Below are 14,421 nucleotides of genomic sequence, written 5' to 3' on the forward strand. Positions count from 1 at the left end.
AAAGGAATGAGGGCAGCTGGCGGTGCATCTGCTTATATAGCCCGCTAAAGGGCGGGAAAGGTAGGCACGCCATACTGGCCGGCTACGTACATGCAAATTTCAGTGGGCCATCGCGCGTACGCGATTGGAGGAGAGATATACCCATAGAGTCCAGTAGAGTCCAGTAGAGGGCGAAGCCTGTGTGAGATATAACTGCATTTCCTTGCGTCTTGGTCATTCCAACAAACTGTAGCAGTTTTTCAGGTGTGTTAGAAGTCCTTTAAGCACACACACTGATCGGTTCTTACTGAGTAAGGCTTGAGTGTTCCACCTGAGGTCTCTATTAATCCATCGGATCAACTTTGATTCTGCCTTTGCGTCCATCCAGCTCTGTCCACACTCTCCATGGTGAAACGATTACCACGGACAAAAACCTCATTTAAATACTGCGGTTACTCTTAGTAGATCAGCTGTTTTGCGGGCACAAACCAGGAGCACACAATTTAGCGCCCTTATCTGGGATCTTATCAGGCCCTTAGAGTCTGAGACTTTGGCTCCTTGTGTGGTTGAGTTTGACACCCCTGTTCGGTCAGCTCGCTCGATTTAGTAGTTACACTTGTAGTTCATGTTGGCTGTCAAGACCAAGGTGGGAAGCTGCAGACTGGGGTGGTCCGTGCGGGCGCATGACGTCTGTCCGACTTCCCATTTCTCCGACCATACATTCCTATATTTTTGCATCCATTAGTCCAACCTACCATTTCTGCGACTTAAGTAACACTAACCATAACCGTCTAGAAAAAGTCGGATTAATGGGTAGTCGGAGAAATGGGTGGTCAGTCTTTTGGGCGGTCGGACTGACATGTTCTCCCTGGTCCGTGCTCCCACGCCAGCGCTGTGCAGTGACAGTCCCCCCCACAGTTTGAGAACCGCTGATTTACAAGATAAACATGATGCTCTTGTTCCCTTCTAGGTACTGGCATGGTGGTGGGCCTAATAATGATGGTAACGAGGACTGTGCTCACATCTTAAGTTCCTCGTATTCGAGGAAGAGAAACTGGAATGATGGAAAATGTCATTGGTACTTGAGGTGGATCTGTGAAAGGAAGCCTTACTAGTGTTTGCTATATTATGTACAGCTTCAGTAAAAACTGTTCCTGTATGTTTGTTTAATGCTTTGGTCTGTGTGTGTTTGACTCTGCTGAAGATTGGGTCTATGTAAACAGCTTCTCAACATTAAAATGCACCGGAAGGTGATGCTAAACATGACTCGACTCAATCCATTTCTTCACTCTTTCCAACTGACGGCTCAAATCGGCTCAAACAAGTCTTCTCATTAGTTACATTTTATTAGTACAGGTTAATGCAGCACCGCGCACAAAAAACTTAAGAACCCAGAGCCCGCTCTAATATTAAAGGTGATTCCGAATAAGTAGTTCTTCCTCATTTCATAGGGCAGGGTGCTACATTACAATTGTTACACCCCAGAACTTCGTTGGCCCGGAGGGGCATAACAATGGACCCAACCAATGACCCCAACACAAACACAAAAGCACTAAATTAACTAAAATAGATTTAATCCACAACATAAAGGTACAAACAAGATAAACATAAGCTAACACAAACAAAAGCCATGATGGGAGTCAGTTTTTTTTCTTGTTTCTTAATTTAAAGCAGAAGTAAGCGGAATGTTTGTGTTAATTTAAGTCTTAAATAGTTCTATCTTCCGACGGCAATCACTTACATAGAGTGTTTGGTCTGAAACACAGGTCTGTCAGTCACTCTGCTCTGCTGTAAGCCGAGGAGAAAACTTTCCTTGTATCCTACAACCTTTATCCAATGAGGAGAGAGAATGGCATAAAGGGGCGGTCCTCTCTGTGTGTGCAGCCAAGGGATGCGCGTGAATGTGGTGACGTAGGGACGAGGGTGGGGACTGCTAACTCCATCAGCTGACAAGAAGCCGAAACAACCGGATCGCTTACTTCTGCTTTAACAACTTGTTACTTTTACTCCCTACATTTAAACACACAGAGTATCCGTACTTTCTATTCCTTACGACTCCAAACAGGTTAGTTACTTTTTCAACCTCCAGTGAAGACCAGGGGTGAGATGCGGACCGAGGCTGCACGCATTCATATTCACATATGTTTGTTTTCATTCTGGTCCAAACCCTTAACCTAACCATAACCCTCTAGAGTAACTTGGATTAATGGGTAGTCGGAGAAATGGGCAATCGGACTTTTGGGCGGTCGGATTGACGTATGCTCCCCCTCCTCAGCGGGAGCGGAGCTGTCATATGTACAGGTCAGTGGGCACTGTTGTCTGTGTGTTTTTAAAATTAGCGGGTTTAATTCTGGTGTCGAAAGTTGACTGTTTCAGTGACAACACTCTGGCCAATCAGTGGAAGGCAGTCAGCTGACGTCACATTTTAGTATTGCTTTGACTCGCTTGGATGAGGGCCGAGGTGTTACCAAAATAGTACCAGGTACCAGGCACTAGGGGCTAGTGGAAACGCAAAAAAAAGCGAGCTTGATGGAATACCCTGCTGGTCACTGCCGGGTGACCTTTTACTATTTTCAGGAACTATAAGGTCTGCGTTTCCACTGAAGCCTATGCAAATCATTACTAAAGTAAATTTAGTCTGCTACTCTTAAAGAGGAACTATGTAAATCTGGTGGTAAGTTTCCGTGACCCCCTTGACCATTCCAGGCAAATACACACATATCCCCAATCCCTCATTACACAAACATACATAAACATAAATAAAGAGTGCGCTCTATTTTTCTTGCTGGCCAGAAAATGATTTTTTTGTTTGTTAGTTTTGAAAGGACCATTTAAGGACAATTTAATTAAAGACTGATCCATCAGTTTTTTTTCCATTTTGTTTGTTTTATGGAGGGAGTACTCCCTGAACTGACAATTAACGTGTTTTCATTTACAACTCATACTTTATATAAAACGGTGAATATTTTCATAAATCTGTTTCATTTGAACACCACTGTTGCACATTTTAAATATTACTATCTACACTGAGACCTGGTCATTGTGTATTGTTTTAAAGGAAGTGTGAGTAAATTGTGTTTATGTGAGAGACAGTGCGGTGAGGTGAATTTCGTCCCCAGAAATGTATGAATAAATCCTGGGTTGATACTAAACAGCTATCTGGACTCTGAGTGATTCTAATTCTGTGGCCCGACACAGTGTTTCTCAAGACCAGTAGAACAAAATGACCGACCGAGCCTCTGCTCTTCCTCTGCGGTGATCGGCCCTGCAGGTCAAAGAGGGACGGCTGGGGCCAGGAATCACGTCGTACCAGTAATTTATTTACGGTATATCTATGGTGGAAAACAATAGAACGAATCCATGTAAAACACAAAACAGTGGGCTTGCAGCTGGAATTAAATATACCACCAGGTGAAATGCTGCGAGTACATCTGAGATGTTCAGTACGCAGCTGCTAAAACTTTTCAAGGTCAATACCAGAGAAAATGAACTGTAAGGAACTGTAGACTTCTTTTTTTTTTTTTTTTTTTAATTTTTATTTTATTTTACATAATGAACAACAAAGATAACAAACAGGAACAGCAACAGCAACAGCAACAACAACAGCAACAACAACAACAACAACAACAACAACAACAACAACAAGAGAAAAAAAAAAAAAAAAAAGACAAAACACAAAACATGAATGAAAGTTCATGAATACATTCATGAGTCACCCCAACTACACACACACACACACACACACACACACACACACACACACACACACACATATAACACAGATGGAGTGGTCCCGTTCTGAGACTGGCGGGGCTGGAGACATAACCCACCAGGACCGGGCACCACACAGAGAGTGCTGAGAGGGATACATTGAAGCATCATTCTGCCCGCTCACAATGAAATGCAACATTTTAACATTAGGAAACATTTAATCCTGTTCTCCTCCACCTATAGCGCGAGAGGATCTCTTCAGAGAAAAAGAGAAGAGAAAAAAACAAATATATAAAAATAAAATTAAAATAATAATACATTTTTTTTTTTTTCCCCTCTTTCTTTGGAGTAATATGACAGGTACCACCAAAGAAACCATAACAACAACAATAATAATAGTAAATAACTAAATACAATTTCAATAAACAAGAGTGAACAAAATGGCTCATCATTGTCAGTATTGTATCAGGATATATCCTCATCGATTTGATTTTCTTTCAAGAGTGACATGATTTGACTCAGAGAATCTGTGTGATCACTGCCCAGATCTTGCAGGACAGAAGCAGCTTGTTCCATAGAAACAAGTTCCAGAAAGTCCTTCTGCCAATTAACTATATCAAAACAATTTGGTTTCTTCACTTTCCAGTTCATAAGGATTAACCGTTTAGCTGAAAGGAAGGCTAGGTCTAATAAATATTGAATTTTTTTTGTGGTTGCTCCCTCTATTTGTTTTCCTAGAAGACCCACGGCTGGTTCTAAAGGAAAGTTGATTTTAAATAATTTACATAGATAATCTCTGATTTTTAACCAAAATGTCTGTGTTTCTGGGCAGTGCCACAGTAAGTGGATAAGAGTTCCATTCATTCCACACCCATGCCAACATTTATCTGTAACACCATTATTCATTTTCTTAAGTTTATGTGGAGTGATATAGGATCTGAACAGAATCTTAATTTGTATGATTTTATACCTGACACATTTTGAAAGATTATTTGAGCGGCTCAAGATAGTTTCCCATTGTTCTGATGTTAAATGTATGCCCAAATCTTTCTCCCATTGTGCTTTTAGGAACTGTAGACTTCTGATTTTTATGTTTTTACTGAGCTTCACGAATTCACAAATTTCCTGTTTAAACTGGTTGATTTGACCTGTTACTTCCTCAGAACTGAAGATAAATAACTGAAACCATCAAGAGTTCAGTTATTTCATGTCAGACTGTGCTGCAGGTGACCCTCTGTATTGTAGTGAGCATCAATGGCCACAATCTACACCAACGATGTTAATCATGCAAACCCTGAAAAGTTCAACATTTCAGACAATTCTACAGGTAAGAGCTGCCAGTCAGACAGAGCAGAGAATAAATGTCTGTTATTATGTGTGACTGTTTTTATTAACTGGTCTTTTCTTGGTTCAGGTCCCACCAGCTCTGAGAGGAGATGTCTTGGAGCTGTCGTCCTCTCTCTGAGTCTGCTGAGTGTTTTCCTGCTGGCTGGACTCATCGGCCTCGGTGTTCACTGTGAGTCTGCTTTGGTGATTAAAGGATCATTATCCGACAGTGGCTCCAAGACCTCAGTGCACTGCAACTTTAAAAAAAAAAAGACACAAATCCACTACAAATTCAGAAAAGACTGGACTGAAACCAGCACGGCTGCAACATGGGGCAAATTAAGGAAATATGTGATGCTGTCCCTGTTTCGGTTTCCATGATATAAATGCAGGTGTTTTACTTGATTTATTTCAGATCATGACTCAGCTGCAGAGTTCTCCTCTGTCAAAGCCAACCTGAGTGAGCGTCTCCAGATCAGTGATGATAAGTCTTTGTCCCTGACTGAAGAGAGAGACCAGCTGAAGTCCACCGTCATTGAAGTCACCAAAGAGCGGGATGAGCTGCAGAGTTTGAGTGAGTCATTACATGTTTGTCTTACTTAGATTGGGTATAAATGAAACATTTTTATGTCAAAGAAATTCAAAGATTAAGATACCATTCATTCACAACTTCAAATTAATATTTTTAAAAAGACCATAGATGGGACACCGTAAACAGTCACTCCATTGCTGCATTATAGCAGTAAATAAATAAATTTAACCTCTTCACCTTAGGGGACATGGGGGAGAAAAAAATTGATGGGTGAAACAAAAAAAAGATGTTGAAGTTTCTTGAGATCCCGCAAACTTTCTCAAGATCCCCTGAGAAACTTTACATCACAGACTGTCTGTCTTTCTGTCTGTGATCACAAACATCTGTCTGTGATGTAGCAGATAAAAAAAAACAGATCTATGGACATTACTCACTCTAACGATGCTTTTAGTGCAGTTAAAGACGTGTTTACAGTTCATACGCGACAGTAGCTGTCTATGATGTGAGATGGAGCTCAGCTCTGGTGGGTCCGGCGGGCCGGCCGGGTCTGATGCCTGATGCTCGGCTACAGTGACTCACTTTCTCCCTGTGATGACGGCGGAGTTTGACCCTCTGGCTCCAGTCAGAGAAAGTTTACAGAAACGCGTTATTTGGATAAACTGACATATTGAGGAACCTCCGGAACCAGTGGGTAAAACTCTGCCGTCGTCACGGGGAGAAAGTCAGGCTTCAGACATCTGCATTTTGAGCAAAATTTTGTAAAAAATTTTGTTTTTGAGATAAAATACTGATATTATCCAAACATCCTCTACCACGACTCCAATTTTTTTAATGAACATTAAAAATGTACTTAGCAAGAATTTGCAAGTATATGTTTACAATTGTTTACTGTCAACATTTTGATGCACTTTTCGATAAATCTAAAATCTCTGTGCATCGGTTGTGTAGGACAGTCTGAAGATGCTCTCTAGCAAGTTTGGTGTCAATTGAGCAAAAATTGTGGGAAGAGATAGGTTTAATAAGGTTTACAGTTTTTGAAAAAAAGAGAGTCATGGACTTCATAATTTGTACTGAGTTTAAGTGGACAGAAGTTTCTAAAGTATTGGGGCTACATTCTGGTGAAATTAGCAAAACCGTAGCATGTACGGTTGTTTTGGTAGGAATTTTCAAAGTTTTTAAATTTACACGCTTATTGTGCCACTTATTGCAAAGTTTTGTGATTCTTTGCACATTGGAAGTATGATGTCCTTGGAAAAAGAAGAAGAAATAAAAAGAAGAACATGCAGGATAACCAGAACATGCAATGCAAATTCAGACAGCACACTGGAAGTGTCACGGTGATATTAAAAAGTTACCATGGGTTAGACTGAAACCTGGGCGGCCGCAAAAATAAGGAAATATGTGGTCCTGTCCCTGTTTCTGTTTGCATTATATAATTATAGGTGTTTTGTGTATCTTGATTTATTTCAGATCATGACTTAGCTGCAGAGTTCTCCTCTGTCAAAGCCAACCTGAGTGAGCGTCTCCAGATCAGTGATGACAAGTCTTTGTCCCTGACTGAAGAGAGAGACCAGCTGAACTCCACCCTCATTGAAGTCACCAAAGAGCGGGATGAGCTGCAGAGTTTGAGTGAGTCATTACATGTTTGTCTTACTTAGATTGGGTATAAATGAAACATTTTTATGTCAAAGAAATTCAAAGATTAAGATACCATTCATTCACAACTTCAAATTAATATTTTTAAAAAGACCATAGATGGGACACCGTAAACAGTCACTCCATTGCTGCATTATAGCAGTAAATAAATAAATTTAACCTCTTCACCTTAGGGGACATGGGGGAGAAAAAAATTGATGGGTGAAATAGGCCGGGAGCCAGGTCCACCCCTCAGGATGTTTTTTGCTACCTTTTTTTCACTATTATTTCTTGTTATCCCATACATTGGGCCATCACAAGTTGATAACCTCCACCCCCAGCAAGGGGCCGTTTGGCCCCAGGGGCCAAAAAACCCCCTTTTTGGGAAAAGCTTCTGGCGAAATTATGTAATGCCATATATTAGGGTACAGCAACTGCATACATGGTCAGATAACTCTGAAATTGTGCATAGTGTATCCTGACACATAGGGGAAACTATCAGAATAATATTCTGGGGCTTACTGCCTTTCTATTTTCAAATATCACCCTCAGTTTATCCCAAAAGACAAAAAAATGTGTTTCCGCCTGACAAATTGTCATCAAATGTGATCATTTTCAAGCATTTTATTACACATATCACTGCCTTAGATGGATATGAAAAACTTCCCACATTTGTAAGCCTCAATTTAAGCCCAAGATGACCTTTCTATCTCGAAGATTACACCTGCTATGACCAAAGTCTTCCAGTGTCCTACCTCAAATCAGAGAAAACGGAACTTTCAGGATTACCATTCCAAATGGGATTAAGCATGATTTCTTGCACATAAACTGTATCTTAAACAAGATTGGAGACTTAAGTTGTAGGCTACTACTATACCATCTGAAGTTAATTACATGAAAAGTGAATAATGTTACACCCCCAGGTGGAACAGGGTATCAGGGTACAATATAAAAGTAAATGCTAACCGATTTACACACACCAACACACTAACCAACCGACACACTTTAACCAACCAACTAGTCTATGGGCCAGACCAGATTTTGGTACCACTCAGGGTGGCAAAATCTAGTAACATTTTTTGAAAAGGTACATGTCCATAGATTATATTTTGGTATGATAACCCATCCTAAGTGGTAGCTTTATGACAGTTATCAGCTCATAAAGTTATCAACCCCCTGCAATAAATAGGACTCTGAACGCAGGGGGCATATCTTGTTTTGTGCTCATTTTCAGACCGTTACTCATATGTTATGAGGGCATGTTTGGTAGCATTTTAAGGTGTACAATCCTAGCTTTCATTTAGACCACGTTTTGGGCCTATCTAAAAAAAAAATAAGGTTCACATGGTCAAAGGTCAATCTATCTCAACAACTATTTTTCCACTATTTTCGCCTAAACAGTCTTTTTTATAGCACTGTGAAATGTAGGAACAGCACTGACACAAATAACAAAAACTGAAATACTCACAGGACTGTAACAATTCAGGAAATGTATAATCTTCCCATAATTTCCTACTATGAGGGATGATTATGGGTCTTAAAGTGGAACATGGGCCCAGGCGAGAATTGTCAATAACTGCTTATTCCTCTGTATTTCTCAAAGAGTTTTTAAGTTTTCTATATATCTTTGCCCTAATTATCATCGTCATCATGATTATAGTCCAGAGTTAAGGCAACTTCTTCATCCTCCTCCATCCTCTGATTTGTGCATGTTTGCAGTTTGCACATTTTTGTGCACTCTCTTTACATCTTTACCCTAATCATCATCATCATCATCAGTCCAAAGTATGTAGCTTTGTAGGTTTGAGCATCCTAGCTCTTTAAATAATAATTGATAAATGAGTTATAAATAGCCTTTTCTAGACATAGGCTATATCTGTTTTCAATACATATTGGGATTGTCTCCATCAGATACAGTATAATGTAATTTATTTGCTTAGCTAATTTTGTTCATTCCTTCTAGGTGGCTCAATTAACCTTATAGTGGGACAACATAGCTTGACAATTGTTGTTATTATGTTATTTCTGTCAATTATTTCACATACAGCTGGTGTTGTATTTTATATTGGGATGACAGTGGCTAAAGAGGTAGAGTGGGTCGTCCAATAACCAGAGGTTCGAATTCCGCCCCGTCCCAGTCGCTGTTGTAGACGTAGATATCTTATCCACCTTGCCTCGTGTGATGTGTATGCATGTTTGGTGGTGGTCAGGGGGGCTGTTTGGTGCACATTGGCAGCCACACATCTGTCAGTCTGCCCCAGGACAGCTGTGGCTACAATTGTAGCTTACAGTGTATCGCCACCGTTACTGTGTAAAAGTGCTTTGAGTGCCAAAAAGCGATAAATAAATCTAAGCAATTATTGTTGGAAAGTCTGATAAGTCACCTTTATGACAAGGTTGGACTGGGATTGAGCATTACAGCTAAATAATAATAATACATTTTATTTTAAAGCGCTTCAAAGACTTTGATAAGGGTCTTAAAGGTGGACAGGTTGGTGCAGTTGCAGATGGATTTGGGGAGAGAGTTCCAGTTCATGGGGCGTAGTACAGGAGGTTGGCATCGAAGGAGTGGAGGCAGCGGTTAGGAGAGTGGGGGTCGAGGAGCGGAGGTCAGTGATGTAGGAGGAAGTCAGGCTATGGAGTGCTTTAAATGTGAGAAGAAGGATTTTAAACTGTATACGGTAAGAAACAGGAAGCCAGTGAAGGTTTTGGAGGACGGGGGTGATGTGGTCATGGGGACAAGTATGAGTGAGCAGGTAGGCAGCAGAATTCTGGATATACTGGAGTTTATTGAGGGTTCTGGATGAGAGGCCATAAAAGATGCTGTTGCAGTAATCAAGTCTGGTGGTGACAGGTTTCAGCAGCAGAGACGGTTAGGACGAAGGGAGGGATGAAATCAGGCAATGTTTGAAAGTGAAAGAAGGCAGTCCGGGCTATCTGGGTGATGTAACGATCATAGGAGAGGGTGCTGTCAAAGGAAATTCCAACGTTGGACAACAATGGATGTGGGAGGAAGGGAGTTAGGGAGATGTTGTCAATGGAAAGGGTGAAGTTGTCCGTAGATTTAGTGAGAGATTTGGGATCAATGAAGAATATCTGATTTGTCATAGTTAAGTTTCAGAAAGTAGTGTTGCATCCATGATTTAATATTGTTGAGGCAGGAGATGAGAGTGGTGTGGCTGGTAGTAGTGATGGATTTTGTAGAAATGTAAAGCTGGATGTCATTGGCGCAACAGTGAAACTAGAGACCTTGACGATGGATGATGCTAGCAAGTACAGGATGAAGAGGAGGGGACCAAACCCTGAACTCTGGGGGACACCTTGGGACACCTGTAGAGGAGGAGATATGACTGAATTCAAGAGAGTGCAGTTCCAGTGATGTTTAGGGTGGAGGAAAGATTGGAGAGGAGGATGGAGTGACTGTCGAAGGCTGCGGTGAGGTCGAGAAGGATGAGGATGGTGAGGTGGTCGGAGCCTGAGGCGAGGAGGATGTCATTGGTGATTTTAAAGAGCTGCCTGTATGTTGTCTATGGAATCCAAATTGAAATGGTTCAAATAGGTTGTTAGCTGAGATGGGCTTTCAGTTGGGCATAAATGACACGTTCAAGTATTTTAGAGAAAAATGGAAGGTTTGAGATTGAAATTGTTCATGATGTTGGGACTGAGGCCAGGTTTCATCAGGATGGGGGTGACAACAGCTTCATTGAGGGAGGGACAAAGCCTGAGGTGAGGGAGGTGTTGATTATTGAAGTGATGAGAGGAGTGATGATAAAGAGACAGTTATTCATGAAGCTAGATGGGATGGGATCAAGCACGCAGGTTGAGGTTAATTCTTTAAGAAGAGTTGGGATGTCAGGATGAGTGGGTAGCGCCCCCCAAAAACACCAAAATCCACTGCAATATCCTCCTGTGGGTATTCACTCTTGTACTGAGCTCCAAGTGCTGCCATGTGTGTTTCAGTCACAGGTGTATGACTGGTACCTGATTGGCGTCCAGACCTCAACCCAATTGAACTCTTGTGGGATCAGCTTGGGAGTTGCTGTACATGCTACAGTGACCAACACAACCACACTGGTTGACCTTCAACAACTCCTGGTTGATAGATAGATAGATACTGTAGATATACTTTACTGTCCCCTGGGGGTAAATTTGGCCTGGACTCAGCGCCATCAGACCCTTCAACCACATACAACGACCTGTAGGCTTCCAGACTTCTCCTGCCTCACCCAGGGGCGGGTCTGCCATGGTGGCATGGAGGGGCACCTGTCCCCCCACAAAATCTGATTGGCCACCCTGTGTGCCCCCCCAGTGGTCAATGACTTGTGGTCAGTCACTTTGAAAAGCTCTTAACCACTCTTATGTTCAGTGTACAGAGCTACTGTATAAGCACTAACTTCTGACTATGGGCCGGATCTACTAAAGGTTTGTGTGTATTAAAACGTGTTTGTGCGTGCAAACTTGATTGCACGCGCAAACAGATGCTGAAGCTGATCTACTAACCGGGCGCACTGAGGATTGCATCTCTCAAACGGTCAAAATTGCACGTGCAATCCATTTAGCGTGTTTGCCTTAATGAATATGCAAATATGGGCGTTTCTGCCAGAACGTGCAAAATATTGGGAGGAGTAGATGCAGAAATATGCAAACATGCACAAATCAGAGGGTGGAGGAGGATAAAGAGTTGCCTTAAAGCAGAAGTAAGCAATCCGGTCGCTTTGGCTAACTTCTTGTCAGCCGATGGAGTTAGCAGTCCCCGCCCTTGTCATGGATCTATTGGTCCTCGTCCCTACGTCACCACATTCACGCGCATCCTTTGGCTGCACACACAGCCCTTCATGCCGTTCTCTCTCCTCATTGGATAAAGGTTGTAGGATACAGGGAAGTATACAAGAAGTTTTCTCCTCGGCTTACAGCAGAGCAGAGTGACTGACAGAACCGTGTTTCGGACCAAACACTCTATATAAGTGATTCCCGTCGGAAGATATAACAATTTAAGACTTATATTAACACAAATATTCCGCTTACTTCTGCTTTAACTCTGGACTATAATCATGATGACGATGATAATTAGGGCAAAGATATATAGAAAACTTAAAAACTCTTTGAGAAATACAGAGGAATAAGCAGTTATTGACAATTCTCGCCTGGGCCCATGTTCCACTTTAAGACCCATAATCATCCCTCATAGTAGGAAATTATGGGAAGATTATACATTTCCTGAATTGTTACAGTCCTGTGAGTATTTCAGTTTTTGTTATTTGTGTCAGTGCTGTTCCTACATTTCACAGTGCTATAAAAAAGACTGTTTAGGCGAAAATAGTGGAAAAATAGTTGTTGAGATAGATTGACCTTTGACCATGTGAACCTTATTTTTTTTTAGATAGGCCCAAAACGTGGTCTAAATGAAAGCTAGGATTGTACACCTTAAAATGCTACCAAACATGCCCTCATAACATATGAGTAACGGTCTGAAAATGAGCACAAAACAAGATATGCCCCCTGCGTTCAGAGTCCTATTTATTGCAGGGGGTTGATAACTTTATGAGCTGATAACTGTCATAAAGCTACCACTTAGGATGGGTTATCATACCAAAATATAATCTATGGACATGTACCTTTTCAAAAAATGTTACTAGATTTTGCCACCCTGAGTGGTACCAAAATCTGGTCTGGCCCATAGACTAGTTGGTTGGTTAAAGTGTGTCGGTTGGTTAGTGTGTTGGTGTGTGTAAATCGGTTAGCATTTACTTTTATATTGTACCCTGATACCCTGTTCCACCTGGGGGTGTAACATTATTCACTTTTCATGTAATTAACTTCAGATGGTATAGTAGTAGCCTACAACTTAAGTCTCCAATCTTGTTTAAGATACAGTTTATGTGCAAGAAATCATGCTTAATCCCATTTGGAATGGTAATGCTGAAAGTTCCGTTTTCTCTGATTTGAGGTAGGACACTGGAAGACTTTGGTCATAGCAGGTGTAATCTTCGAGATAGAAAGGTCATCTTGGGCTTAAATTGAGGCTTACAAATGTGGGAAGTTTTTCATATCCATCTAAGGCAGTGATATGTGTAATAAAATGCTTGAAAATGATCACATTTGATGACAATTTGTCAGGCGGAAACACATTTTTTTGTCTTTTGGGATAAACTGAGGGTGATATTTGAAAATAGAAAGGCAGTAAGCCCCAGAATATTATTCTGATAGTTTCCCCTATGTGTCAGGATACACTATGCACAATTTCAGAGTTATCTGACCATGTATGCAGTTGCTGTACCCTAATATATGGCATTACATAATTTCGCCAGAAGCTTTTCCCAAAAAGGGGGTTTTTTGGCCCCTGGGGCCAAACGGCCCCTTGCTGGGGGTGGAGGTTATCAACTTGTGATGGCCCAATGTATGGGATAACAAGAAATAATAGTGAAAAAAAGGTAGCAAAAAACATCCTGAGGGGTGGACCTGGCTCCTGGCCTAAAACAAAAAAAAGATGTTGAAGTTTCTTGAGATCCCGCAAACTTTCTCAAGATCCCCTGAGAAACTTTACATCACAGACTGTCTGTCTTTCTGTCTGTGATCACAAACATCTGTCTGTGATGTAGCAGATAAAAAAATAACAGATCTATGGACATTACTCACTCTAACGATGCTTTTAGTGCAGTTAAAGACGTGTTTACAGTTCATACGCGACAGTAGCTGTCTATGATGTGAGATGGAGCTCAGCTCTGGTGGGTCCGGCGGGCCGGCCGGGTCTGATGCCTGATGCTCGGCTACAGTGACTCACTTTCTCCCTGTGATGACGGCGGAGTTTGACCCTCTGGCTCCAGTCAGAGAAAGTTTACAGAAACGCGTTATTTGGATAAACTGACATATTGAGGAACCACCGGAACCAGTGGGTAAAACTCTGCCGTCGTCACGGGGAGAAAGTCAGGCTTCAGACATCTGCATTTTGAGCAAAATTTTGTAAAAAATTTTGTTTTTGAGATAAAATACTGATATTATCCAAACATCCTCTACCACGACTCCAATTTTTTTAATGAACATTAAAAATGTACTTAGCAAGAATTTGCAAGTATATGTTTACAATTGTTTACTGTCAACATTTTGATGCACTTTTCGATAAATCTAAAATCTCTGTGGATCGGTTGTGTAGGACAGTCTGAAGATGCTCTCTAGCAAGTTTGGTGTCAATTGAGCAAAAATTGTGGGAGGGGATAGGTTTAATAAGGTTTACAGTTTTT

At 41.3% G+C, this 14,421-nt stretch overlaps 1 protein-coding gene across 1 annotated transcript in view; it reads left to right on the forward strand.

The window, feature by feature from the left end:
- The window catches only part of LOC146960857 (uncharacterized), a 56,189-nt gene that overhangs the window by 10,937 nt on the left and 30,831 nt on the right, over nt 1-14,421 (forward strand). Inside the window, exons 3-4 of the mRNA XM_085771994.1 lie at nt 5,432-5,590; nt 7,019-7,177. Of these exons, the coding sequence (XP_085628120.1) occupies nt 5,432-5,590; nt 7,019-7,177 (318 nt within the window). The remainder of the gene's footprint in view (nt 1-5,431; nt 5,591-7,018; nt 7,178-14,421) is intronic.

The sequence above is a fragment of the Trachurus japonicus genome, unplaced genomic scaffold (genome assembly GCF_045865225.1).
Source record: "Trachurus japonicus isolate A0001 unplaced genomic scaffold, Traja_1.0 AP029896.1".
In the NCBI taxonomy this organism is placed as follows: Eukaryota; Metazoa; Chordata; class Actinopteri; order Carangiformes; family Carangidae; genus Trachurus; species Trachurus japonicus.